The 24,281-nt window shown below is 41.7% G+C and overlaps 2 protein-coding genes across 3 annotated transcripts in view; both read right to left on the bottom strand.

The window, feature by feature from the left end:
• Window positions 1–2,303: 2,303 nt before the first annotated feature.
• Window positions 2,304–18,178, bottom strand: pdcd6ip (programmed cell death 6 interacting protein). Of its 2 annotated transcripts, none has more exons than XM_010796842.1 (18): window positions 17,886–18,178; window positions 14,873–14,927; window positions 14,716–14,785; window positions 13,644–13,771; window positions 12,741–12,894; window positions 11,474–11,574; window positions 10,182–10,313; window positions 9,831–10,053; window positions 9,040–9,163; window positions 7,905–8,082; window positions 6,763–6,874; window positions 6,076–6,245; window positions 5,379–5,627; window positions 4,854–4,988; window positions 4,577–4,671; window positions 4,268–4,385; window positions 3,963–4,162; window positions 2,304–3,393 (listed from the first exon to the last, which is right to left on the bottom strand). In XM_010796842.1, exons 1-18 carry the CDS (start codon window positions 18,089–18,091, stop codon window positions 3,195–3,197), a joined length of 2,649 nt encoding a protein of 882 aa, XP_010795144.1. In that variant the 5' UTR covers window positions 18,092–18,178; the 3' UTR covers window positions 2,304–3,194. The 2 variants fall into 2 exon arrangements, with proteins under 2 accessions (XP_010795144.1, XP_010795145.1); XM_010796843.1 differs by having other exon boundaries at window positions 10,182–10,298.
• Window positions 18,179–19,737: 1,559 nt separating this feature from the next.
• ubp1 (upstream binding protein 1) overlaps window positions 19,738–24,281 on the bottom strand; it is a 14,038-nt gene continuing 9,494 nt past the window's right edge. Inside the window, exons 7-12 of the mRNA XM_010796856.1 lie at window positions 23,608–23,701; window positions 23,422–23,512; window positions 23,194–23,312; window positions 22,702–22,844; window positions 21,911–21,962; window positions 19,738–21,792 (exon numbers count right to left, since the gene is read on the bottom strand). Of these exons, the coding sequence (XP_010795158.1) occupies window positions 21,755–21,792; window positions 21,911–21,962; window positions 22,702–22,844; window positions 23,194–23,312; window positions 23,422–23,512; window positions 23,608–23,701 (537 nt within the window). The 3' untranslated portion in view covers window positions 19,738–21,754. The remainder of the gene's footprint in view (window positions 21,793–21,910; window positions 21,963–22,701; window positions 22,845–23,193; window positions 23,313–23,421; window positions 23,513–23,607; window positions 23,702–24,281) is intronic.

The raw sequence follows: 24,281 nt of genomic DNA, 5'->3' as shown, positions 1-24,281 counted from the left end.
CGGGTGAGGCTGGTTCAGGAGCACGTTCATGTCCTTCATTTTTCCCCTGGCTCTTATTTAAAGGGGACCTATCATGCAAAATGCACTTTTGTACGTCTTTTATACATGAATGTGTGTCCCCGGTGTGTCGGGGAACTCACCAAGTGTCAGAAAACACAACCCTCTCTCTTTTCCCGCGTACCCAAATCTCTAATAACGGGGCTGCAACGGATGATACAGACTGATACAGGTCAGAAACGGGGTGCTCCGCCTATATGGCAACTCTCCACCTATCAGGGGAATGAGAGGTTGCGTGGCATGGTAACAGCATGGCAACATGACGCTCGCAGTGTTAATTTCGTCAACGAAAACTATGACGAAAAATGTTCGTCAACGACCTTTTTTACATGACTAAGACGAGACGATGACGAGNCAGAACTAACCTGTACTGTAGAGCACATGTGTTTAAAAAGCAGGAAATAAAAAGGGAACTCACCTTGTGATAAACCTGCAAGAGAAAAAGCATTTGAGCAGCTCAAATGCTTTTTCTCTTGCAGGTTTATCACAAGGTGAGTTCCCTTTTTATTTCCTGCTTTTTAAACACATGTGCTCTACAGTACAGGTTAGTTCTGAGTGTTAGCGAGGCTTGATAATGTAAACAAAAACGAGATTACGTCAGGCATGGTTTCATTTTTTTAATTTTTTTAGCCTATCTGTCAACCATTTATCTGTTACTTTTAGATTAATTATTCCAACTTTTTGTTATTTCTTCCTAATTATTTGAACTGTTTACCTTATTTTTAGCTAACTGTTTAGACCCTACACTACAGCATGCTTGATAACGAGTTTCATTCTCATTTTAGCACCTTGTGTTTCGGTGTTACAGCTTCCTATCATTTTTTTAAATTATTGAGCTTCTTCACAATTTTAACAGATACCCCTTGGTACAGGCTGAAGTAGCTCCTAATTTGGAATAATTATTAATATATTATTAGAGAATTCACAACTTTAATTGGGTATTTTTGGGATAATCAACATCATAGCAAATGAAACACAGGATTCAGCCCTATTGCGGTCGAACACATGGTAAGGAGGAGGGAAAAGCGATGAGAGGAAAGAGTGGGGGTGTAAGAATAGTGTGAGCACCAATATGGCTGAGTGCGTATAGTTTGGGAGCCATTAGGCAGAAGGTAATTAATACCTGTCACCGCAGTGCTCTGTTCACTGCCTTTATTCTGTTTCAGACCAATTAAAATATGACACTCCTCTGGTGGAGAACGTCTTGTTAAAATTAAGCGCTTGAGACGCACAGACACCTTTGATAAACACACCCAGAGCTACAATTGGCTTTGGCAGCAACGGCATGCTGTATAGATAGAGAGGGAGAGAGAGAGAGGGACATGACTGTGTTGTGTCACTTCCAGTAGGAGCTGTTAGATCTGATTAAAAGTGTGTATCCTTCCTTATGAGTTTCACTCTCTCAAACACACATACACTCTGGAGACTGACGTGATGTTATGAGACGTTCATGAGCCAAGAGATACTGACCAGTGAAGACAACTCACTGCCAACGATTTGCAGTTTGAACAGACAAATGGTAAGCAAAAACAGATGAGCCAGGGGAGAGGGAAAATAAATGGAGGAGAGAGCAGCTCTCTCAGCTGAGGATATAAAAAGCCAGGTGGTTTTTAAAAGAAGCTTAGAAGCAAAGGAACATATGATGAAGAGAGTGTGAGGAAGGAAAACAAAGGATGGGAGAGCGCAGGGGGAAAGTGAAATATGGTGGGTTTTTTTTAAAGAGTCGAGCAGATAGGAACTCTAGAAGATAGATTAGACGAAGAGAAGAGAAAATGGAGAGAGAAGTGGAGTGATGGATGCAGGCAGGGAACCAGCAGCTCTCTGCCAACATCTCCATGCATCCTTCCAGACAACACACTGCGCTGCCATCTGCCTCCCTGCCACACACACACACACACACACTCATAAGGAGGAGATATGTGAAATCATTAGCGTCTCCTGACACTGAATAAATATCTGGGGATGAAATCTGTCTGTGGAGAAATCACCTGCGGGGAAATATGATTGGATGAGATCATAACCTCACCGGAACGTAATTTGCATGTAATCTAAATGGGATCTGCCCCCAATGTTCGGAGGTCAAAAGGGGTACGATTAGTAGGATGGCACAACTCACTCTCCGATTGGCTAAGAGGCGAGATAACTGGTGAACTTCTGCTCAGCTGCTGCTCTCTCAGTGAGCTGCAGGACTGCCCTCTTCTGGCTGCTTTACAAATGTCCACAGTTTGAAGAAAAAAACAACACAGTTAAAGATATTCTGGCTGGCAGTTGGTGTTTTTAATCACATTAGAGCTGAGGAATAAAAATAAACACAAAGAGCATGAGAGTGCAGCACAAAGAGTGTCTTGGTTAACCACATACAGAGTCTTATTTATACATATATTTATATAATAGAGCTATTTCTCCCACTTGTATAGCGTCTGATTGTAACACAGAAATATACCAACATTCCCTGGGTGAAAGCGAAAAGAGCAAAACTCTCAACAGTCATCTTCTACATTAGAAAACCTACAGGCCATTCGTTTTTATAGGTTTATACATCAGCGAGGCATTGGTATTCATTACAAAAATAGGAATATAGTTGATATAGAAGCACTGGGGGTTGATTGAGTGGGTGGGGGTTGCGGGTGACGCTGTGCCCTCCTATCAGATGACCACCCACCCGCCCACCCAACACATAAACCCTAACCAGAAAACAAAGGATTCTGTGCGCCTCCACGAGTGTTTTACAGCAGTCCAGCCCAGGCAAAGAGTCAGTTATCAATGGACACCAGTTAGGGTTTAATTTAAACAATTAACAAAACCATTAGAAAATGAGTATTTAAAAAATAACCATACAGGCAAAACAGGGGGTTAGTGCATTGTTAAAAGGCTGAAAATAATTTAGAAAAAAGAACCCAAAATCATGAGCTAGGGTAGAAAACAGAGGGCAGGAGGGAAAAGAGAATGAGATGTGGAAAAGGAAGTGCAGAGCAGCTCTGAGATCGCACCTAACTTGAGTTCCTATAGCTGCTGTTAGTGAGAGAAAACAAAAGATGAGAGGGGAGCTAATGGAGATAACTTGTTATTGCTGGGGTTATTTTTTATTTGGTGTTAACTAATGATAAGATGGATGAGGGGGTGAGGGGAGTGTGGAGTTATTGCTGAGGGTAGTAGGGCTGCTGTTGAGGGGGTTGCTGGGGGTAGCCAGGGTAGGGCTGTCCACCAGGAGGGGCTGCTGGGTAGCCTCCCTGTCCTGGAGTCTGCTGGTACGGCATGTACGGCATGTTGGGCATGTTGGGCATGTTGTACTGGCCATAAGCGTATGGATTGTAGCCCATAGGCATCTGATAGTACCTGCATGGGCACAGCAACAGAGAAAACAGACGTCAGCGTTTAAGTTATATTTCAACATCTTGGCAAATATGGGAAGATAATATGGGAAATCCTTTATGACAACATGATAAGAAGATCAATACATCTTTTTAAAACATGCCTGGAGACATTCTTGATGTATGGTTTGAACATTTCAATGTTCTAAATAAACTTTTTTTTATAAACATAAAGATCGGACGCCTGTTCTAAGTGTCATATTCAGGTTATATCGAAAGGTTTAGACAAGCTGGTACATTTCTAACTGTTGCCACATAGCCAGTGAAACATTTTAGAACTATATGTAGCAAACATTGGCTGGAATAATTCAATAAATCTACATTTCTGTCTTTGTTACTTTGGAAATAGTTATCTGAGGTTGTTACCAGGCAGTCACTGACTAGGGATACACCTGTGTTATCTTGTTTGGTTCAATTTGAAAAGAGAAAGACTGCATACGGGTCAGATAACCCCGGGTGTTTCTTGTTAAAGAGGAATGACTTCTGTGTGTACTTTTGTACTCAGAAGAATCTGTATGTTGTGATGTGACTCACCCTGGGTAGCTGGGGTAAGGGGGTCCCTGGGCCTGAGATGGGGGGGCCAAAGGTTGTGGGTTGCTGTTGGGAGGGCCAGTGGGGGTTGTGGCGGGATTGGGGGAGGCTGCCTGAGGGTTGAAGCTCGGTGGAGGAGGCCTGGCTGGGGGATTGGGCTTCATCTGGGGGGGCTGCTGCTGGGCCTGCTGAGGCTGTCCAGTCTACAAGGGAATGGAAAAGAAGACAGACGGATCAATATCAAGCCATCAGCCTCACATCTGCTGCAAAGGTATTGAACGTTTGACTTTGTTTGAGTGGCTGCTTACAAAGACAGTTCTCGGTGCAGGGGTCGGGCCTCCAGCGGAGGCTGCTGGGGCGCTCTGATAGGCCGGGACGTTGAAGGATGGAGCGCTGGGCTCTCGGGCGATGCTCTGCTGCAGGTCCCTGAAACAAGAACTCTAGCATCACAAACAGGGACTGTGCTGCTGTGTTCCTTTATCTACATGCATGTATCAGCTCTCACTCTTATACTGCATCCAACTTGGAGCTAGTTGGCTTATTTGATTCCCTGGCCAGCCCATAAGACTTTAATAACACAAGCCTATCTAGTAGCCAAAAAGCAGGAAAGTACATACTTAAGTAGTTCATCCCGCTCTGTCTTGCGAGCGAAAACGATGTCACTGCATTTATTCTGGAACTTAAGCAGGATTTCTGTCAAGTCGTTGTAGAACTAAAAAGGGAAGAACAAAAAAGGGACATATATAAATCACCGGCCCTGCAAAAACACCTTGACTCACAAAAAACAAACAAAGAAAACAAGATATATATATAGATATATATCTCCTTTATTTAACCGGGTAAAAAGTGCATCACTGCAGTATAGTGGTGCGGCGCGTTGTGCTGAGTGAGTACCTTGGTGCCTTCGCGCAGGTTGTTGCTGATCTCAACGTAGCTGTCATGGGCTGAAGCCAGCTTCTTCAGGACCTCCTCCCTCTGGTTGGCCTCCGTGTTAGACTGCTTCAGACTGCTGAACTCCTGGTGGGACGTCTGGAAGAAGATCACAGGTCAAAAAAAGATTAACCGCCTCTCAGAGCTCAAGTTTATTTATGCACAGTAAACTATAAATTACTTCTTCACACATAGCTTTGCAACTGAGAGGGTTTTATTCACTCTTTGGATGTTATCTGAACCCTTGTGATACTTGCATGTGTTTTTCGTTTGATGGGTAATGCTTCACTGATTTTAGTAAGAAAAGTGACTTTTTTTGTTTGGTGTAATACAGAAGAAGGTCAAATATTAGCTCACTCTTTAAGTTGGTGGAAAGCTTCTGACACGTGACCCAGTTAAGAAACATTCTCCATTATTTAGGCCACTTTCTGCTCACTATTTTTCTTCTGACAAGTTATATTCCTCCCAAACGGTGTGTTAAGAGTTTACCTGAACTTGTCCCAGCAGCTCTTCCTGTGTGCGGAGCGTGGCCTGCACCCTCTGGTTGTAGGCGCCGTACAACTGGTCGAGCTTGGAGAGTGACATCTGCTCCTCGCTGATGGCCCCGTCCTGGGCGAGCGAAGTCAGGAAGACGGTGGACATGTCAAAGGTCACAGCTTTGATCTCTACCTCCAGGGTCTCCCTCTCCCGCTTCATCTCGTCCAGCTGGGCGAGCTGGGAGCGCAGCACGTTCACAACCTGCGTGTAAAGGAGGAAGACGGAGATAATGAACGAAAGGAGCGGTTCAGTTTTACACATCTTGACCTTCAGTGCTCTAATCAGGCCTCTCGCACTTATGATGCCTCCACTATACAGTTGTTTGTCCTCTTAAGTACGAATAAAGTGTAGCTGTGGAGAGACATAGACTTCTTTCTTGCGCTTTCCCAGTTCTGCTTGCTTAGTTATTTAAGTTCCCAAGAGACACACAATGCCAAGTCAGCAAATAAAATGAAAAATGTAGCTAGTGTAGGAAGTAGGGACAGGGCCATAAAGCAAAACATGTCCACTGGGTATTTGTGTACAGCAGGAGTCTATGTTTAAGTGACACATTAAATACCTTGGTAGGTGACACCGCTCAAGCTAAAAAACAACCTTTAAGAATAAAAAGGTTTTACATTTTCTGGCTGTTGAAAACATAAAAACAGACCTCGCTGCCCTGCAGTGTCTTGGTGGGGTTGGCGGACGGGATGGCAGCGTTGAGCTCGTTCTCTGGTTTACACAGCAGGGTGATCATGTCACAGTGGGCGTTGTAGCGGTCCCTCACCACCTGGTCCGCCTGGACAGCCTTGTCCAAGATGTTGCTGAAGTTAGATCCCTCTGGGGGAGAAAAGGGAGGGAAGATTAGAGGTGACAAGAGAAGGAAGCGGAGAGAGGAAGAACTGGGAAGCTTTGACCGCAGTGGATGACATGTAGATAAACTTCAATGAAGCACGGCAACAAAAAAAAGGAAGACATGTAAACTGTGTCTGTCTGTCTGTCTGTCTGTCTGTCTGTCTGTCTGTCTGTCTGTCTGTCTGTCTGTCTGTCTGTCTGTCTGTCTGTCTGTCTGTCTGTCTGTCTGTCTGTCTGTCTGTCTGTCTGTCTGTGTGTGTGTGTGTGTGTCTGTCTGTCTGTCTGTCTGTCTGTGTCTGTGTGTCTGTGTCTGTGTCTGTCTTTCTGTGTCCGTCTATCCGTCTGTTTCTATGCGTCTGTGTGTTTGTGTGTTTGTTTGTTTGTTTGTTTGTCTGTCTGTCTAGGTATCTGTCTATGTGTCAGTGTTTCTGTCTATGTGTCAGTGTTTCTGTCTATGTGTATGTATGTCTATGTTTCTATGTGCCTGTCTATGTGTGTTTACCTGCACGCAGGGGCTTGTAGAGGTCTCCAGAGGGGGTTCTGTTCCAGCGCTGGTTGAACTTGCTCCTCAGCTCGTTGTCTGTTGTTTCTTCATCTTTCAGCATCTTCAGAGCCTATAGACGAAAGAACAAGAAACAAACACACTCAGTGTCTTCCTAACACACACAGTAGATCCTCAGATGGTTACACCTTTATTGTTAATGTATTGTTTCTGGGCCATGTGTGAGAGTTATCTGACTTTGGAGAACTGTTTTTTCTTAAAGAATATAATTACTCAACTTTATCGCTAAAACCATTTCATAATTTCATATAGGGCAGAAGCCAACATTAACTTATTCATTTGCCAATTAATCATTTTGTCTATAAAATGCATTTCAATTGAAAAGAAAAAGGTTCAGAGAGCTCAAAGAAATCTTCAAAATGCTAATCTACCTAAGCAACAAGCCTAATCTATTTAGAAATTGATTTGATTATCAACATTTCCTGTGTCTTTTCAATTTTCTTTCAATTAACTTGAATACATCTATTTTCTTGAAAATCTTGTTTTAACATGGTCTCAGTGCATACCCCGACCTTGCTAGATATAGTTTATAGTGTGAACCTTGTACATAATTTGCTTTTTGGCCAGCGGAAATGTTCTTTCTCTTTGTCTCTACTACTTTTTTGGGGGAAATCAGGACATTTCGGCATGGACTTTTCCATTCTGCCAACAGATTTGGAAGCAGCTTGTGTTTTATGTCTTTACTCCCGTCTGTCTGTTTATTTGTTTGTCATAAATATGTCTAAAAAACAAACAATGGGTTGGCTTGAGCTGGTGGACAGACAGTTCTTGGCCCAGAGATCAGTGGATTAGATTTCAGAGATGATCCTGATCTGGGATTCCCGCCATTAGGAACGATTAGGAGTTATTAGCATTCATGTGTTCTTCTGGTAGCAGAAAAGCTGCTATACGGCATTACATAAATACACTTCTTTGTCAATAAAAAGCAAAGCCATATGACTAACAAGCTGTTCTAAAGGCTTCACTTCTGAAAGTGCCTGCTTTACTTTTTAAATACATTTGTGTTAACGGCCAGATCACTGGTTATGGGATCTACAAAGCATTAGCATATGATTAACCGAGTGTGCTTCTGTGTGTCTGACCTCGTCCAGGATCTCTCTGTTGCGAGTCAGGAGCTCAGGCAGATCTCGGATCAGCTGCTCGATGCTCTGCAGTCCTCCCAGCTGCACCACGGCTCGGGCCTTCTCAGCAATGGATTGTGGGATGGAGTCTCCTGAAAGGTCCTCCAGAGCAGCGGGCAGGTTTAAGGACGCCAACACACTGATGGACAGTTAAAAAACATCCGTCAGTTACTATGGTTTCAAAACATTGAGTGTGCACCTTATTCTTTAGGAAAAATACTCTAACTAGTAAAGCTTGGATAGGACAGGTTGCATCAATTGCAATATTTCATAACATGTAAACATATTGTAACTCAAGTGGACAGAGAGAAAACTAAACTTTCTGATCTCAGGCTTTAGAGAATCTACCCAGAAGACTTTGTCCTATCGAGGTCATATCAGAGAGGATGATCCTGTAAGCTGGAGATGAGCTAACATGTCTCTTCAAAAAGGCGAAACACAGATTAAATATCCTGCAGAAAAAATGCTATTCCAGCACTGTCAACAACTGCTTACACTTCAAAGCAACCAATTACAGACAGATTGAAAAACACATAAAAACCCTGGAAATATCACATTTCAAAGATTAAGAGAATTGTGACATCCTTTAGCCAATAGCTCATAACTGCGGTAAGTAAAAGGCTACGGTTAGACATTTGCTCTGTAGCTCAGCTTTGCATTATCACAGCTCTCTAAAGCCTCAAACCACAATTACCTTACAGGGCTTTCCAGGCCAACAAGTTTGCAAAGAAACAAGGACAGTAATTATCATAGAATAGCAGTGGGGTTACAATCATTGATCAGGATGACGTTGACCTCAAATTTAAATACGCTGAAAGGTATGAATTTATTTGCCCATTGATCCCAAAAATAAACTGCCTTCCCCAGCTTTAAGGACTTAATAGTGTCATCAGATATAATGATACCTGCTACTAGGAACACTACACTAAGACACTTTATCAAAATGTTAATGGTACTTTGTACAGCGATACATTAGGAGTTTCTAATAAATGAAAGCATGCATTGAGTCACAAGAACCCATGGATATGTTCATAGGAAGACAATATCAACATGCAGCAGCACAGCAGCATTTGGTCAGAGTCGCAGGGCAGCGTACCCGTTGCAGAGGTTGGTGGCCTCCCTCATCGTGCCCACCAGTCTGTTCACAGTCTCAGCCTTCCTCTGGCCGTAAACGCCCATAGACTGCTGCACCGCCATGGGGACCATCTTCTCAAACAGGTCTGAAGAGACGGGAAACACACAAACAAATAATTAAAAAACAAGCCAGACAGGGGTTAAGATCCCATTTGGAGTCATCCATTCCCTTTACAATAAGTTTGTGGTCATCATTTTAGAGAGTTTAGATGAGATTGTCATGCCGCCTTTTATATTTAATGTGATTTGGCTTCAGAACGTCTCGTCCCACACTTCAGTTTTACAACAAACTGCATTAATGAGCTGTATAAATCTTAATGTTTACAGATATGGAATTAAAGCAATAGTTTTTTTCTTTCTTGCCAAGAGTAAGATGAGAACAAGAATTAAACGTCCTGTTTTATAAGTTAGAGTTACCTGTCACTATCTTAGTTTAGCTTCAAAACTAGTAAAGAGAGAACAGCTAGCCTGACTGAGCAGGACTTTTTCTTGACTATATGCAAAAACTAAATTGACACACACTAAAAAAAATTACAACAAATTAAACTTTTTTACATTATTTACAACTATGAGTGGATTAAGTGTCAAAGCAATATATTTAGCAATCTTTTAGATTTAAACCCGGTAGAGTAAATGTAACAGGTGGTTCAAAGACGGAAAATGACACAGGGTTTTATCTGTTATATTCAGATTTAAAAGTGTCAAACTCTCTCCCCTATAAAAGGAGCTGTGTTGAGTGTCTGGTTATCTTACCTGCGAATTTCTGGCTGAGTGGCGGTGTGATGGCGGTGGGTTTGACCAGCGCTGCCTTGCCGATGTGTTCCAGATCCTTGACCTCAGGCACGCGGTCGTGGTAAATAAAATCATTGTCTTTCTTTGCTGCGGTGAGCGCTCTATTGATTTTTTCTGTCAGGTCCTTAACGCTGACGTATTCATCGTGACTTGTTGCCACCGTCTTCACCAGCTCTGCTGCGTGCTGGAGAACCGAGCAGGAGAGAGGATGGAGGACAAACGTGCTTTATGAATATTTGTTCTAGTTTTTTTTATATGAAACTTCAAGGCACCCAGTTTTTTTTTTATAAGAATGTGTGTGAGGCCGTGTACCTGCAGGCGGGCGATCTCCTCTCCAAAGCGTTTCTTCTGCTTGGCCAGGATGCTCTGGTGCAGCTCAGCGTTTGCCTGCATGATGCAGTGCTTGGCCGCCAGCACCGGCAGCACTTCCTGAAAATAAAAATACTGACCAGGGAGAGGCAACCACAGAGCAACACGCAGGCACGCAAACAGGTATACACGCACGATGGCAAGGCAAAAAACAAAAATGGCAGACGCACACCAGCGAGGTCAAATCACAAATGGCATGACGAAAGCCAATCACAAACAGGCACAAGCAGTCAGAGGTGTGCAAACACAACATAAGCGTGCGCACACACGTACAATCAACACCACCACCACCACCACCACCATCAAGAGGGATGCAGGAAGAGAAGAAGACAACGAGAGAGAGAAACAGAACAGGCCATGAGTGTTTGATCTTTTAGCAAGAGCTGCTAAACCTTCATCCAACGTCACTGCACTCAGGAAGAACCCAGAAACAGTGATTTTCAGATCAATTCACTTGGCCTTGTTTCATGTGTCCAAACTAAGCGATAACATCATGAAAACATTGCTGATCACAGTTTCCCAGAAAGCCAAAGGAAATATCTGAAGGTCCAAACAATACAGAACCCACAAAGATTTGGACACAGTGAGATCATGAAGAGAAAGACCGATGAATTTTCTTTTAGCTGATCATTTTATAATCATTTCAGGGATAATATGGAAACATGGTCAAACATATGTATTTCTATCCAAGTATAGTGTAGTTAAACAGTGAACCGATATTTTATCATTCAGTCTGGAGTTCCTGACAGAGCATTTGTAATTTATGGTATGAAATGTTGTTGTTGAATTTTTTTTTTTTTTTTCCCAGTTTGTATCATTATTATGCTATATTTTTTATCAAGTGTATCTTTTAACTAGACTGAATCTGAACTTACGAACAGCCTGTGCAAGATACATATTGCTGTTTTTATTAACCTCATAATGTCTATCAGTCATAATATAAAGACAGACAGTAAGTACTTATGCCCGTGATCAGACGGTAAGGAACAAATCAAACGGCAGCTTAGTAGTAACCAAGTAATCAGAGTGAAAACAGGGTGGAAATGGACCAATGAGAAGAGAGAAGTTGTAATTTGGACAGTCCCAAGAGAGTATCGCTCTTCAAGCATATTTTCCACACACATACAAAACAATACACACATTCAGACAGAAAACACACACCATACAGAATCCAGACTCTGTGTGCGTCGTCCCAACACTGTTGAGGTCAGTGTGTGTGTGTGTCCTTCACATACCTTGGGAAGGTTGTCTTTGTACTGGCACTGCTTGAAGGCGTCGCCGTAGTAATCTGCAGCCTGATTGGCCAACTTTGCGATGACAGCATCTTTCATCTTATCTATTTGGGAAACAAGCCATTTTTAAGAGTACATATCAAACAAACACTTAAGAAAACCCCAAATCACAAGCTGGCCACAAGATCTGCGGTTTGCTAACTAAATAATGATGAGTGGTTTTCAGAGTGGTCTCTTCAGCTGATGCCTGTTTTGATGAAATTCCAGAGTTTAAAAACTAATGAACAACAAAAACTCACTACTTTAGCAAGAAAAATAGGCTTTCTTTTTAGAGCTGATGTCATGATGTAACCTTTAAATCTATTCTCTAATGAGCAACTCTGTAGACAGAACTGGGACATGAGGCTGTGTGTAAACTGAGTAAAGACATGCAACTGATAACGCAATACATTCATCTTAAGGCAAACATGTGCATGACTAAAGGTTGTGTTTTTATTTTTGGTATATTTGTTTTCTTTCAGCAGGATTACAGAAAAAATAACTACATTACATTTATTTGAAGACCGTACCACGGGCCAAGAAAGAACCTCTTAAATGTTGGAGCGTATCCAAATCACTCAGGTTAAACACACATTATTTTTCACTTTCGTATAAGTGCCATATAGGGCTTTTGGGGTTGGCGGATATATGTGCTCTCAAAGTGCCTTTCTAGTTGGCACATCCTTAAAGGCCCTGACACACCTACCCGATTTTGGGAGTCAGAGGCCGTCAGAGGCAGTCGGGCATTCGCGGCGCCCTACTCAGGTTGGTGTGTCCCGCACCGTCGTTGCTTTACGGCACATTTTCACACCTCCAAAGAAAGTCGGCCGAAGAAATCAATCTGATTGGCTGTTGCCTCTTTTGAATGACGAATACACACTACCGCTGCCTGCTGGTAAGGACAGTTATTGCCACTCGTCGACTGAAGTCTTTGCGGTGTGTTCGTAGGCGGGCGGCGTAGCCGACGCAGGTGACGTAGCGGACGTAAAAGTCGGGACGCCTTCGGTACGCGTTCTTTGGTCTCAGGTTGGTGTGTAGCGGCCTTAACATGTCGCCCTGTATAAATGCAGGATATTCTATTTCTATGTCCTGCTGAATCTCCTTCAGAGCTTTCCTTAACCCCATGTCGCTTTCACTGAGGTTAAGGAAAAGTGGTTTGGAAAAGACAAAGGACCAGATATTTCTCACTATTCGACAGCAACCTCTGTGTGGGTTTGGAGCCCTTTGGTACCTGAAGCTGCTTTGAGGAAGAAGACCTCCTGGGCCTGGGCCAGCATGATGTTGCTCAGGGTGCCCACGGTCTCAGGGGAGATGTCCATGGTGGGCTCCCTGTTGAGAGCGGACAGCACCGTGTCCCTGATGTGGCCGAACGCTCCGCTGGCCAGCTGTGGGACACATAAACAGACTGTCAATGGTTGTTGCTCGTAAATCTCTTGTTATTTTCATACCTGCTTCACAAGTGTGTAGTTCATTTTAATAAGTAAAACATTTTTTTAAGGGGAAACAATCCCATGTTGTACATTTTATAAAGAGCTGCCCCATTTTTACCAGAGGAGCTTTTTTGTGCATGAATGAATTGCATGAATGCATATGAATGGCAAGGTTAAAATATTGAGAGCTTTATTGGAGCGTTATGGTTCAAAATCATCATCCTAAAATATGATTCAGGTGAAAATCTAAACTATGACAGAGTTCCTCTGCATAGGTCTGACAAAACGTATAACTGTCGTAATTCATGCAGTAATCTTCCTCAGGTTTTCTATAATAAAGCAGTGTATGTTAATGTTAGGGCTGCTCGATTATGGCAAAAATCATAATCTCGATTATTTGGGTCAATAATTGTAATTGCGATTATTAAATGCGATTATTCATTGACTTTGAAAACATCCATTTATTTGAGAGAAAAAATGTGAACAGTATGTTTTTAACGGTTGATTACCCTGAACTTTAAGTATAATTCAACTGAAAAAAAAAATAGAAATAAATAAAAAAAAAAAAAGTAATAATAATAATAAAAAGATAATCGTTTTATTTCGATTAAGTTGTTTTCGTAATCGTTGCAAGCCATAATCGTAATCGCGATTGAAATACGATTAATTGAGCAGCCCTAGTTAATGTGTGGTAGTTTTCTCACCTGATAGAATTTGGCGGCAGTCTTCAGCCCCTCGTCGTTGTCCAGGTTCTGCTCTGAGGCGATCTGACTGGCCAGCGCTGCGGCGTTGAACAACACACACGTCTTCTCATAGCCAATACTGGCCAACGCTGCAACACACAAAAACACCAGAGTAAGAAATGATTTGTGAGAGCACTTTTTTGTTGTCACCATCTGAATCTTAAAAGGCATTATTATGTTTTTGTTTTAAGGAACAACTTGAACTAGAAAATCCTTCACTTTCATGACATACTGGTTAATTTCTGCTGATTCTGTGACATAAAGACTGATTCTTTCCCTCAGCTAGAAAGTGATGAATAGGACTAGCAATGAGAGTGAAGTGACGTCTATCTTTGATCGCTTCAATCAATCCTAAGATATTGACAGCTTTCGTTTTCATCTGGGGGTCAGCATTTTGTCCAACCAACCCTTTCTACTGCTTTATTCTCAATCTGTCTCGGTCAGAAAAAAATCCCTCAGTCATGAGTTCCAACAATTCACCAAAGAGGGAAAAAGATTCAAGCGTGAACAGTATAAATTGTAATGGCTGAACACAACAAAAAGCCCTCTTAATAATATTTATTTATTTTTCATTATATTTTATTTAGTATTTGTATTTATTGTCATCTGTATCTGTTAACACCAGACAAGTCATGTTTTTCTCTTTATTACACAAATACTTCAGTGGGAATTCTTTCTTCAGACAAAGCTCCATATAAGGCAACTTGTCAGGCATGTTCCTTGACAAAAAAATCCATCGAGTTCACCTTTTAAGTGTCAGAACCCTTTGTTTGTCATTGGGTGTGTGGGAGAGATAAACACACAAAGTGATAGGGAGTCAAACACTCCATGACAGATCTTTTATCCTGAGGGCAAAGTCCAGCGACGGCTTAAACTAATTTTAACACGCAGCTAACTCCATCTGTGTACACACTAGAGGTGTAACGATTCTCTAGAGATTCCAAAGTTGTGTTTGTTCCTCCTGGGTTTCTTTCAATGGCAGTTACACAGTGACATGCACAGGTATCCTTCCTTGGACACAAATTGAACTCACCGAGCTTGACTGAGCCACTGAACAGCGAGCCTTTATCAAAGGCATCCTTCCATGTGAAGGTTAAGCAGAGCTGAGGAAACAGAGAGACACTTTGTTTTAAGTTGTTTTTGTTTGGGAGCTAGTCCAGGCTAGTGTGTGCTGCAGTGTGATCAGTTACCTGGTTTTCAGAGAAGGGAAACTTGGGCTCGACAGAACACAGTTGGTCATAGTATCTGGAGAGAGAAGGAAATGGTAGGATTAAAGAATGTTTTTTATGCATCTAAAACCCAAACATACTTGCTCGTATTGCTTTTTAAAGTTCATAAGTCATTTGAAATTCATGTTTACTGCTAGTTAAGTTTGAAAAAAGGGAGATAAAAGACATTGAAACAGAAACTCAGTGAGAGGGAAGCGGATACGATGACATAACAGCAGATCTGAGTAAGCTCTGCCATTTCAGAAACACTCAACAATGAGTCAGGAAAAAATATCTGGCACGTTACTTGTCTAATGTCTACTATTTGTCGGTATCTTTCCCTGTGATGTGAACTGTCTATTATTAGAAATGACAAAATGCAGTTAGGGAATCCCCTTTTACCAGTTCAACCACCCTACTCTCCACTGCCAGTAGAAATGGGAGTGCAAACATCAAACATAAACAAACAAACGTTATATATAGAACTACAAACACTTAAAGTTTGTTATCCTTCCCTTTCAGATACAGAAGACCAAACACATGAACAGAGGAAACATGAGAGGAGATGAGTCTCCCGGTTAACTAAAGACGAAAAGAAACCTGCTTGGTCAAAACAATGGTCACCATGGTGACATAATGGCTGTGTGTCAACGCAGCTTTGAAAAGGATAGGGCCAGTCGCCCTGGCTACCTGAAACATGGCTGACAAGACGACATGTGTGCAGAAAGCCAAGGAGAGGCGATACCAGCAGACAGAAATGGACACGGCAAAATGGAGGTGGAGCTTGCATTAATCTTTCAGATCCTGTGATTTTCAAGCAGCACTAATCACATAATTTTAGAGCTTCTGATTGTATTTCTCATGGTACGACATGAAAATTGTATTTCAGGATGAGTGTGATTCAAAATCTTATCTGAGAAATCATCAAAATATGCATAAAACTCTTAAAATAGCAGTAAAACATATTTGAATAACTTCGGCTTACATTTAGTTAAGATAATAATAGTTGCATTGCTTCACAGATAGGACAAATCTCTTTAGGGAACATACTTTTTCAGTGACAAACAATCTTAAATAAGGTAATCCAGCTAATGGAAATTCTCCACAAACATATTTTGTGTTTTTATCACAGTCCCATCATCCCATGACAACAACTTGTCTCCAAATACAAATGTTGATACCTCAAATCAGGTTGATAGGTTCTCCCTTTTCCCCCTAAATTTAGATTTGGTATTAGGATCATTTCTATGTATGGGTAATATGAGTTCAGAGATGGTAATGAGATTCAAACTGGGGCAAATATCTTTGTTGGCATTGTGGATCAGTGCAGGCCCTAACATAAACATGAACTGGCTGAAACTTAGATTAGAAGCATTTATTAGAATCTGAAGCTGATCACGAGACATTGACCACTAATCCATGACGTCACAAGTAGAGCATCTCAGGAAAGCTATACAAAGTCACATGAGTAAAAAACAACCTCTTTGTGTTAAAGGTAAGTGGATGTCCTGCTTTCGTCCAGTTAGCTGCACTATTGGCCTTTTTGACACAGCACCTCGTGAGTATCATTTTAATATCTAAAGAGCCTCAATTTTGGCACTTGCTTGACAGTTCCACTTTGCACTGCGGCTGGAAACGGCTCACAGGAGAGAAAAAAATTGAAGACCATCAACCTTCAAATGCATAGCTATCTGACGTAATCTGGGCAAACCCTGTGCATTAAATAACTCATGAGTCATAGAGAACAAAGACTGACATGGGAGAGAGTAAAGTCTGCATTTATATGTTACCTAGGAAATCAGTATGTTGGTTACTTTAGCAATAGTGCCGAGTCATAACTTTTGTATATGTCCTAATAATTGCATTAGAGAAATGTGGCAGTCAACAACAGCCAGGCAGGGTTAATGGAGCCTGGACAGAGGCACTTTGTTTATTTATCATAAATCCTGTTTCTGACCAGGTTCCTCTATGCAAAGTGGTTGTCACTGTGACATTTTACAGCCAGGGTAGGCCTTCTCTATGGATCACTTCTCCATGAGTTTCCTTACTTCGGAGTCAACTACACACACATCCGTTAGGCTTTATCTTATTCATGTATGTTTGCTGATATGAAAAGCTATTGTTCTATTTTTTTTAACACCCTTAAATGTCTGATCATGTGGCTAGTGGCTACCAGTAAACTGAAGGCCTTGACCTAATATGGCCCGATTGTGACTGACGTCTGACAGAGGAGCCAGTTGTGAATGTCTCCCTGGTGCTGTGTGACTTAATGTATATAGTTTTTTGGTATATCTATATTTCATGTAAATATGTATCTGTATTTAAATCTTATACTCGTTGTTTTTTTTAAAATAATTGCTATAATTGTTTTTGATCGTTTTTCTTACAATTTATCTTTAACTGTCTTTATGTATGTCCATAATACACCAAGGCCAATGCCTACTTGGCAATAAACCTGTTTCTGATTCTGTTGCTCTTAGTGTCTTTCATTTTTGTAAAGCTTCTTGAATTGCCTTGTGTTGAAATGTTCTATATAAATACACTTTCCTTGCTATTTAAGTTTATGTGAGTTCTTTGTTTCACAATGAGTTTAAATAAAGTTGAACTTTGAAGCTAATTCTAATGCTAAGGTGAACCAGGTACACTTTACTTGGAGTCACCTCAGTAAATAAGACCAAGCTTAACTAGCTCGGCTAACATGGCTTATTATTATTATTTCAAAAGTAACTGGCAGTTCAGTTTAAGACGTAAAAAAACAGTCTCGGTGAGCCTCCTAAGGAAACTTGGCATGAATATCACATGAGTCAGTCATTATGGTGAGAAATGCTTCCTAGCATTTAGCTTGACTAAGTTTAGCTCCCAACTTAGCAACTAAATGCTAACACATCTGGGTGCGGCAATGACTTGGCTTTCTCACCGCGACAGATGAGCCGGTTGCTATGGGTGAATATAATAATGGTATCTATGTCAGGTTTGATATAAACCATGTCTTTACCTGAGCAGTATCTCCAAGGAGCTCTCATGTTTGTCCAGCGGCCTTCCCAGGGCGCTCTTGCGGAGCTTGTTCAACTCCTCCACGGAGCGCAGATACTCCGCCTGCTCCTCGCCAGCTGGATATGTGGCTGTGACAAACTTCGACAGAGGTTTCACCAGCTCCACCTCAGAGGACTTTTTTAACGGGACTGAAATAAAAGTCGCCATTTCGCCCCCGTGAAAGCGCTGTATTAAATCAGAAAAACAGAGACGACCAACGAACACAAACAACAGCGAACGACCCACTTCCTGGTTTCTGACAGGGAACGTCAGATTACGTCATGGGAAACGGAGAGCTGCCCCGCGCAGAATCAGTATAGCTTTAATGAGAAATGGACTACAATGAAGGAAAATTAACTATATCTCCTCACAGACACAATCTTTTTATTCCCACGGAATTGGCCCGATTCACCAATTAAGGGGTCCATGTGTAGAAAAAGATTGTAGGCCTATAAACTCCCTGTTCCTTTCAATGTTCAGAATCATAATCAGAATGCCTTCATTAGTTCCACAGAGGGGACATTTACATTGTTGCAGCAAAGTAAAGAGGCAAAATAGCAAAATAAGAGGCACGCATAAAATATTAGAGATAGCAATGACACAAATTACAATTTACAAAAGTACCCATCCAGGTGGACAACAATAAGTACAGTAACAGCAGCCTGTCACTGAAGGAGCTGCACAGTGTTTGTGTAATTTGTACAGCATACCATGCCAGAATATGACATGACCCCTGGTTTGCAGCGAAGATATCTGATTGAACACACATCATTTAGCAATATATAGCATTAGGCACGCACCACCATACAGTATAGGCAGATGTAACGTGAACCTTGGGCCTGGAGTCTCGGGCAGTTGCCTACTTTGCCAAGTTAGGGACCAAGCAATATGCACCGTATAAGCACAGCATTTGTTCAATGAATATTAAACCAGATGTACAATTAAAAAGGCTATTAACTGGATGAGCTGTGAAACAGCATACTGTATACACTCAATGGTAAGCCCTTTGAGAAATTCAGGTAACACTAACTGCTGTACAGATAATTTTCAATTTTTCTGTCATGTCTGATAATTGATTTCTTTCACAGCTGTTTACACTTCTCACCCCAGTTGTGATTTACCCACTGGGACAAATGCTGAAGTGAAAATGTGCATGATTCAGGGTCTTTAACATCTGTTTTGGGAGACATTTGGCAGGTTATTATGGCGCTCTCAATCTGTTCGACACACTATGCAAATCATTTTACTGGCATATAATTGTCCTGCAACAAAAGAAAACTCTCTGTCAGCAATACCAAAACAGCCATTGTTAAGACCAAATATGAGTTTCCTAAATAGCCAACAAATGCCTTTATGGCTCATTAAGAACAAAGATATAGGTCCTTTAGAATCACAAAGGCCATAAAGTGTACTTGGATTATATTTTAAGATGTTCTTGTCAAATGAGCACTCCACTTCCAGGGTGCTACTTAGCCTGTGAACACAGTAGTATAATGTCCCTCGCAGCTTTTAAGGAGCTCTCCAAATCTGAGAAATTATGAACAGGGTTTTTTTGCACTTGTAGTGGGATGTAGCCAAGTCCATTTACTCATGTACTGTACTTTAGTACAACAGTAAGGTAATTGTACTTTACTACTTTTACATAATGCTACTTGATGCTTTTACTCCACTACATTTTGAAGGCACAATTTATTTTTACTTCAATACATTTATTTTACAGATTTAATTACTAACCCAACCATCTTGAATCAAAAACAACTATGCTAAAGTTTAAAATATTCAAACCGAGGAATAGAATACACTATGACACCAGAGAAAGTTATGAAATCATTTATTCCCAGCACATGTGGTTGTGTACATCTCCAGCATACGATACTGTGCACATGAGAAGCATCATCATTGACATTAGGCTGTACATGAACAGTGGTCACCTCTCCTGCTCACTCTCACACACACACTCAGTCACACAGACAGAAAGGGGACCAAAACTGCTCACCAGAGGTTTTCCTGACTTGGCATCACATCTGCTCTGTTTCTGAACACAGTTTACTGTGCTGTGGTACTTGTGTCCTTGTAAACACCACAAGAGCTACAGTCCTGGCTCTGGCGCACGGTTAGACAAAAACACAGATGCTGGACATTCTTCTTTTTTTTGTTCTCCTTCTTATAGGCAGGTAAGAAACGGGTGTGGCTGTTGGACTACTGACTACACATCGAGCTTGAGTTTATTAATTTCTCAGTGCAGACTTGGTCTCTAATATGGAAAAACAAGGAGGTGTTCCACTCAACAAGGACCGAATTAACCCTCCCACCCTCCTTTCCCCGTCTTCAACATGCTCTTTTACTAAACAGCAAGCTAAACACAGTTTCATCATACCAACAGGAAAAAGTTTATGACAACTACCGACAATTCAGTTATCTTTGCAAGAACTAAAAAAATGATACACATGCACACACGCACATTCTGACACTAAGAGGCGTGCAAACGGTATGAACTTCCAACACGGCCGGCGACTGTGTACCAAAATTAAAATGGGGTCAACTAAACCAACGGCGACTAGGAGGACCTGTGTGAAATGTAATGTCACTAAGGGCACGCGTGACTGAAAACACTTTTTTTAGGATTTGTAGAGGACTGCTGTGGTGGGTTGCTTCTTGCTAAGCAGACCCTCGAATGAAGGGTTTATTACTATGAATACAAAAGTGCCTCTGATGACCAGGATGTAGAGCCAATGAGGCTTTTCAAAATAACTACATGACTACAAATCTGAAACCCGTTTGGTCCACATTATAGAAGTTGTTGGATTGGTGTTAATGCTCCACATGTCAATCTTCTATTTCAGCATATTATGGCCAAAATCCCAACAGGCGTTACCCGCACTCCTCCTAACCAGTGTTTTTAAAGTCAGCACAGAAAGCAGAGGAGACGAGGTGCACCTGCACTGTGTTTGTGAAAGTGAGCAAAAGGTAGAGCTAAAAAAAGCCAATATGGCACCGGATCCATAAATAAAGCATCAACTAAAAACAGTAAAAGCGCAGGCCGAGCTGGACGTACATGAAGAGAGTCGAGCCGAGTGTGACGTCAACACAGAGATATGGCTGGAGGTCTAAAATCACAAAAGGATTACTCTATGTGACAAGAGTTTATCCATATGACAAAGTCCAAGAAACATGACAAAAAAATAAGTTTGGTGTCAACGTCCACAGGTGACGCCAATATTTCAGGGGTTCCCAAGCTCAGCTGATCATTAAATTGTTTATTAAGACAACCCCGTGGAGAATGTTAAACAAGCAGATTTTGGGATTCTCATTTAAGCAGGTTAGTACATTGAGATCGCATGCTGTTCAGCAGTACATGTTATCAAATACTGGCCTAGTGCTGGTTGTGCGCGTTGTGCAAGAGGGGCAACGAGCAATAAGGAAACTCGGCTTTCTTTCCTTCTCCCGCCAGCCAGACTGCTCTCTCCCCTCTCTGCTGAAGCCCCCCCTCCCTTTAGCCCGCAGAAACCATATAAAAAGACAAAAAATAAAATAATAAAATCAAAATACATACATCATTATCACCCCCCTCACCCTGTATCCCCCCAGTCTCTCGTCTTAACTAATCTCCTCAGTTAATAGTGTTTTCAATATGAAACAGTGGACACACCCATGTCAGATTCTAACATTTACATGGCTTTAAGCGCAGTCTGACTGCTTCCCAACGAGCGATTGTTTGGAGAGACCGGGAGGAAGTACGAGGAAAGAGTAGAGGCAGGCAGAGAGGGACAGAGGGAGGCTTCTGCTCCAAAACAGAGTGTGGAGTATTAGTGATGCCATCTGTCCTCTCCACTACTTCAGGATTAGATGGAGTCCTTCGCCCAATTCATCTGGAGAGGAAAGAATAAGTGCATTAAATTATTTTCAAATAAGCAATCTATTAGGGCTTGTTACATACAGGCCCAATTATAATGAAGAGAGAAGGCGAATGATGCATCATGAGCTCACCTTTGACAGTGCTGATCAAAAAACAGCTTTCGTCAGGCAAGTTGTAAACCATCTGGAAAAGACAAAAAAAATAATTAGTAAAAATGTGGCTGATCATCAAATGTCCCCACCGCGGTATAAATGAATACATAGTGTTTACTTGTGTGAGTGGTGACTGACAGAGTTAGGAGAGGCTGTCATAAAAGCAGGAGTGATAAAGTAGACTGACAGTGTGTGTGTGTGTGTGTGTGTGTGTGTGTGTGTGTGTGTGTGTGTGTGTGTGTGTGTGTGTGTGTGTGTGTGTGTGTGTGGATGTAAATGACATGCAAATATTTTATCTCTGTCTCTGTACAGAACCTCCTATCGTAGTCCTGCCATTTACTCTTGCTAATCTAGTACGTTGCCCCTTCTCATTTGTATCTATGTTTTTAGTAGATTTAAAAAAGAAAAAACGATTTGCCTTCATTGGATTTCAGCATCTTGAGGGCCAACCATGGCTTGTATTGCAAGTTTAAGAAAACATTCACAGGAAGTGTAGTTCAATTATATCATATCATTATATTTGCAGTGTGGCATAGATAGCAGCTGCACGAAATGCATCTCAAAAGCTGAGCTAGCAGGGTGTCGATAAGTATCCATCCATGTTTTGAGTGTATCCCAGAGTTTAGATTTTTTTTATTAAAACATCCCTCTTGATAAAGAGCTCTGTACAGCTGAGAGTGGTACTCTACGTTCTATAAAGTGCTATTGGAGAGGAACAGTGTGTGTGTGTGTGTGTGTGTGTGTGTGTGTGTGTGTGTGTGTGTGTGTACCTGGTCACTGAGCAGGATGTGTATGCCTGTAGGACCCTGTCTGTACACCTGGTTGATGGTTCCCAGTGGAAGGCTGCACACACATGCCATCTTGCGGATCAGTTCTGCAGCTGTGAGCTCCTCTAGATACAGAGCATGATAAACTGTACAGAAACAGAGCAGATAAAGACAACATGTTAATAATATCCACACACTGCAACACTCCATAGACTAATACTATCAGCTGCAATGACTAGTTTGATAAACAATAGTTAAAGTAAAAGGTTTTTTAAAAAATGCTGTTTTCATCCTCAAATGTGGACATTTCCTGCTTTTCTGTGTTTGGACTGAAAATACATCATTTTAGGCTTGGATGAACATTTTGTACTATTTTGAGATTTTATAGACCAAACAATTCCTCAAGGAAATCACAAGCAGATTGTAAATATTGGAAAGGATCTATGCCCTACGTAAAGGAGTGTTACACTGCAGTCAAACACAGGGCTTGTTTACCGTGTAAACTAGAGGAAATGCTGTGATCTCCATTTTCATTGGTTGCATGTCTCTCCAGTAGGGGGCTCTCCTGGGGGGACTCCTGACAGACGTACACTGTCAACCTGGGACGCACTGACCTACACACACACATCATAATTTATGCAATGAAACACAGTGACAACTTCATAATGGTCATAGAAGTGTACACAAGAACAACAACCGACACACACACACTTAATTACACACCTGGATTTAAGTGCATTGAAGAGTCTGATCCCATCTGCTGGCCCACAAATCTGGACCAGGTCGTCCCGGGTTAGCTTCAACAAATCAGAACCTGAGCAACAAGTAAGAGGAGCGGTCACTTCTCTGCAGCTGATACAACATCACACACATGCTTTGGTGTTTTTTGACAGAGTGTGTACTGTGTACCTGAGAAGTGTGAGAAGAGCCTTGTGTAGGAGTTGAAGCGATTTTTCAGCAGCCACTTCTGTGCGTCCTGTATGGAGGCGGTGGGGCTCAACTGCTGCAGGACCACACACACACACACACACACACACACACACACACACACACACACACACACACACACACACACACACACACACACACACAAATAATACAGTACTGTACAGTCGCTGAAAGACCGGTTCTGTGTCGTGTACTCCGACATAATCATTAGTATTTCCCTTTTTTTTTATAACGCCTCAAAAGAATGTGATAGAGGAGAGAGAGAGAGAGAGAGGAGAGAGAAGAGAGTACGAGTAGGAGAGAGAGAGGCGGAGAGAGAGAGAAAGACACCACTAGTCACGGTCGTTAGACTTCGCCACATCACCCAACCACCGGTAATTAACACAAAGAACACAAGAATCACTTACAGGAGTGGGTGTAGTGGTCGCTCGGGACCATCGGTACCGTTGAGCCTCCGAAATAAGAGGTGGGATGAGTTGACAACTTAACCACCTTTTCCATTTAATTTATTTTTAAAGTGAACAATCTACATCATAGGGATATTTTCAGTTGTAAATATTTGTACATGGCAATGACATAATAAACACACACAACACACACACAACACACACACACTACACACACACACACACACA

Source organism: Notothenia coriiceps, unplaced genomic scaffold (assembly GCF_000735185.1).
Source record: "Notothenia coriiceps isolate Sejong01 unplaced genomic scaffold, NC01 NC01_scaffold00037251, whole genome shotgun sequence".
NCBI lineage: Eukaryota > Metazoa > Chordata > Actinopteri > Perciformes > Nototheniidae > Notothenia > Notothenia coriiceps.
Note: the sequence above shows the minus strand (reverse complement) of the source record. Positions and strands in the feature narration are given on the sequence as shown.

Coding starts and splice junctions, on each gene's coding strand:
- pdcd6ip (XM_010796842.1), bottom strand. CDS start 18,091: ATGGCGACTTTTATTTCAGTCCCGTTAAAAAAGTCCTCTGAGGTGGAG. Junction 8,083..9,039: donor GCCACCAACCTCTGCAACGG/GTACGCTGCCCT, acceptor ACTGTCCATCAG/TGTGTTGGCGTCCTTAAACC. Junction 4,672..4,853: donor ACCTGCGCGAAGGCACCAAG/GTACTCACTCAG, acceptor TTCCCTTTTTAG/TTCTACAACGACTTGACAGA.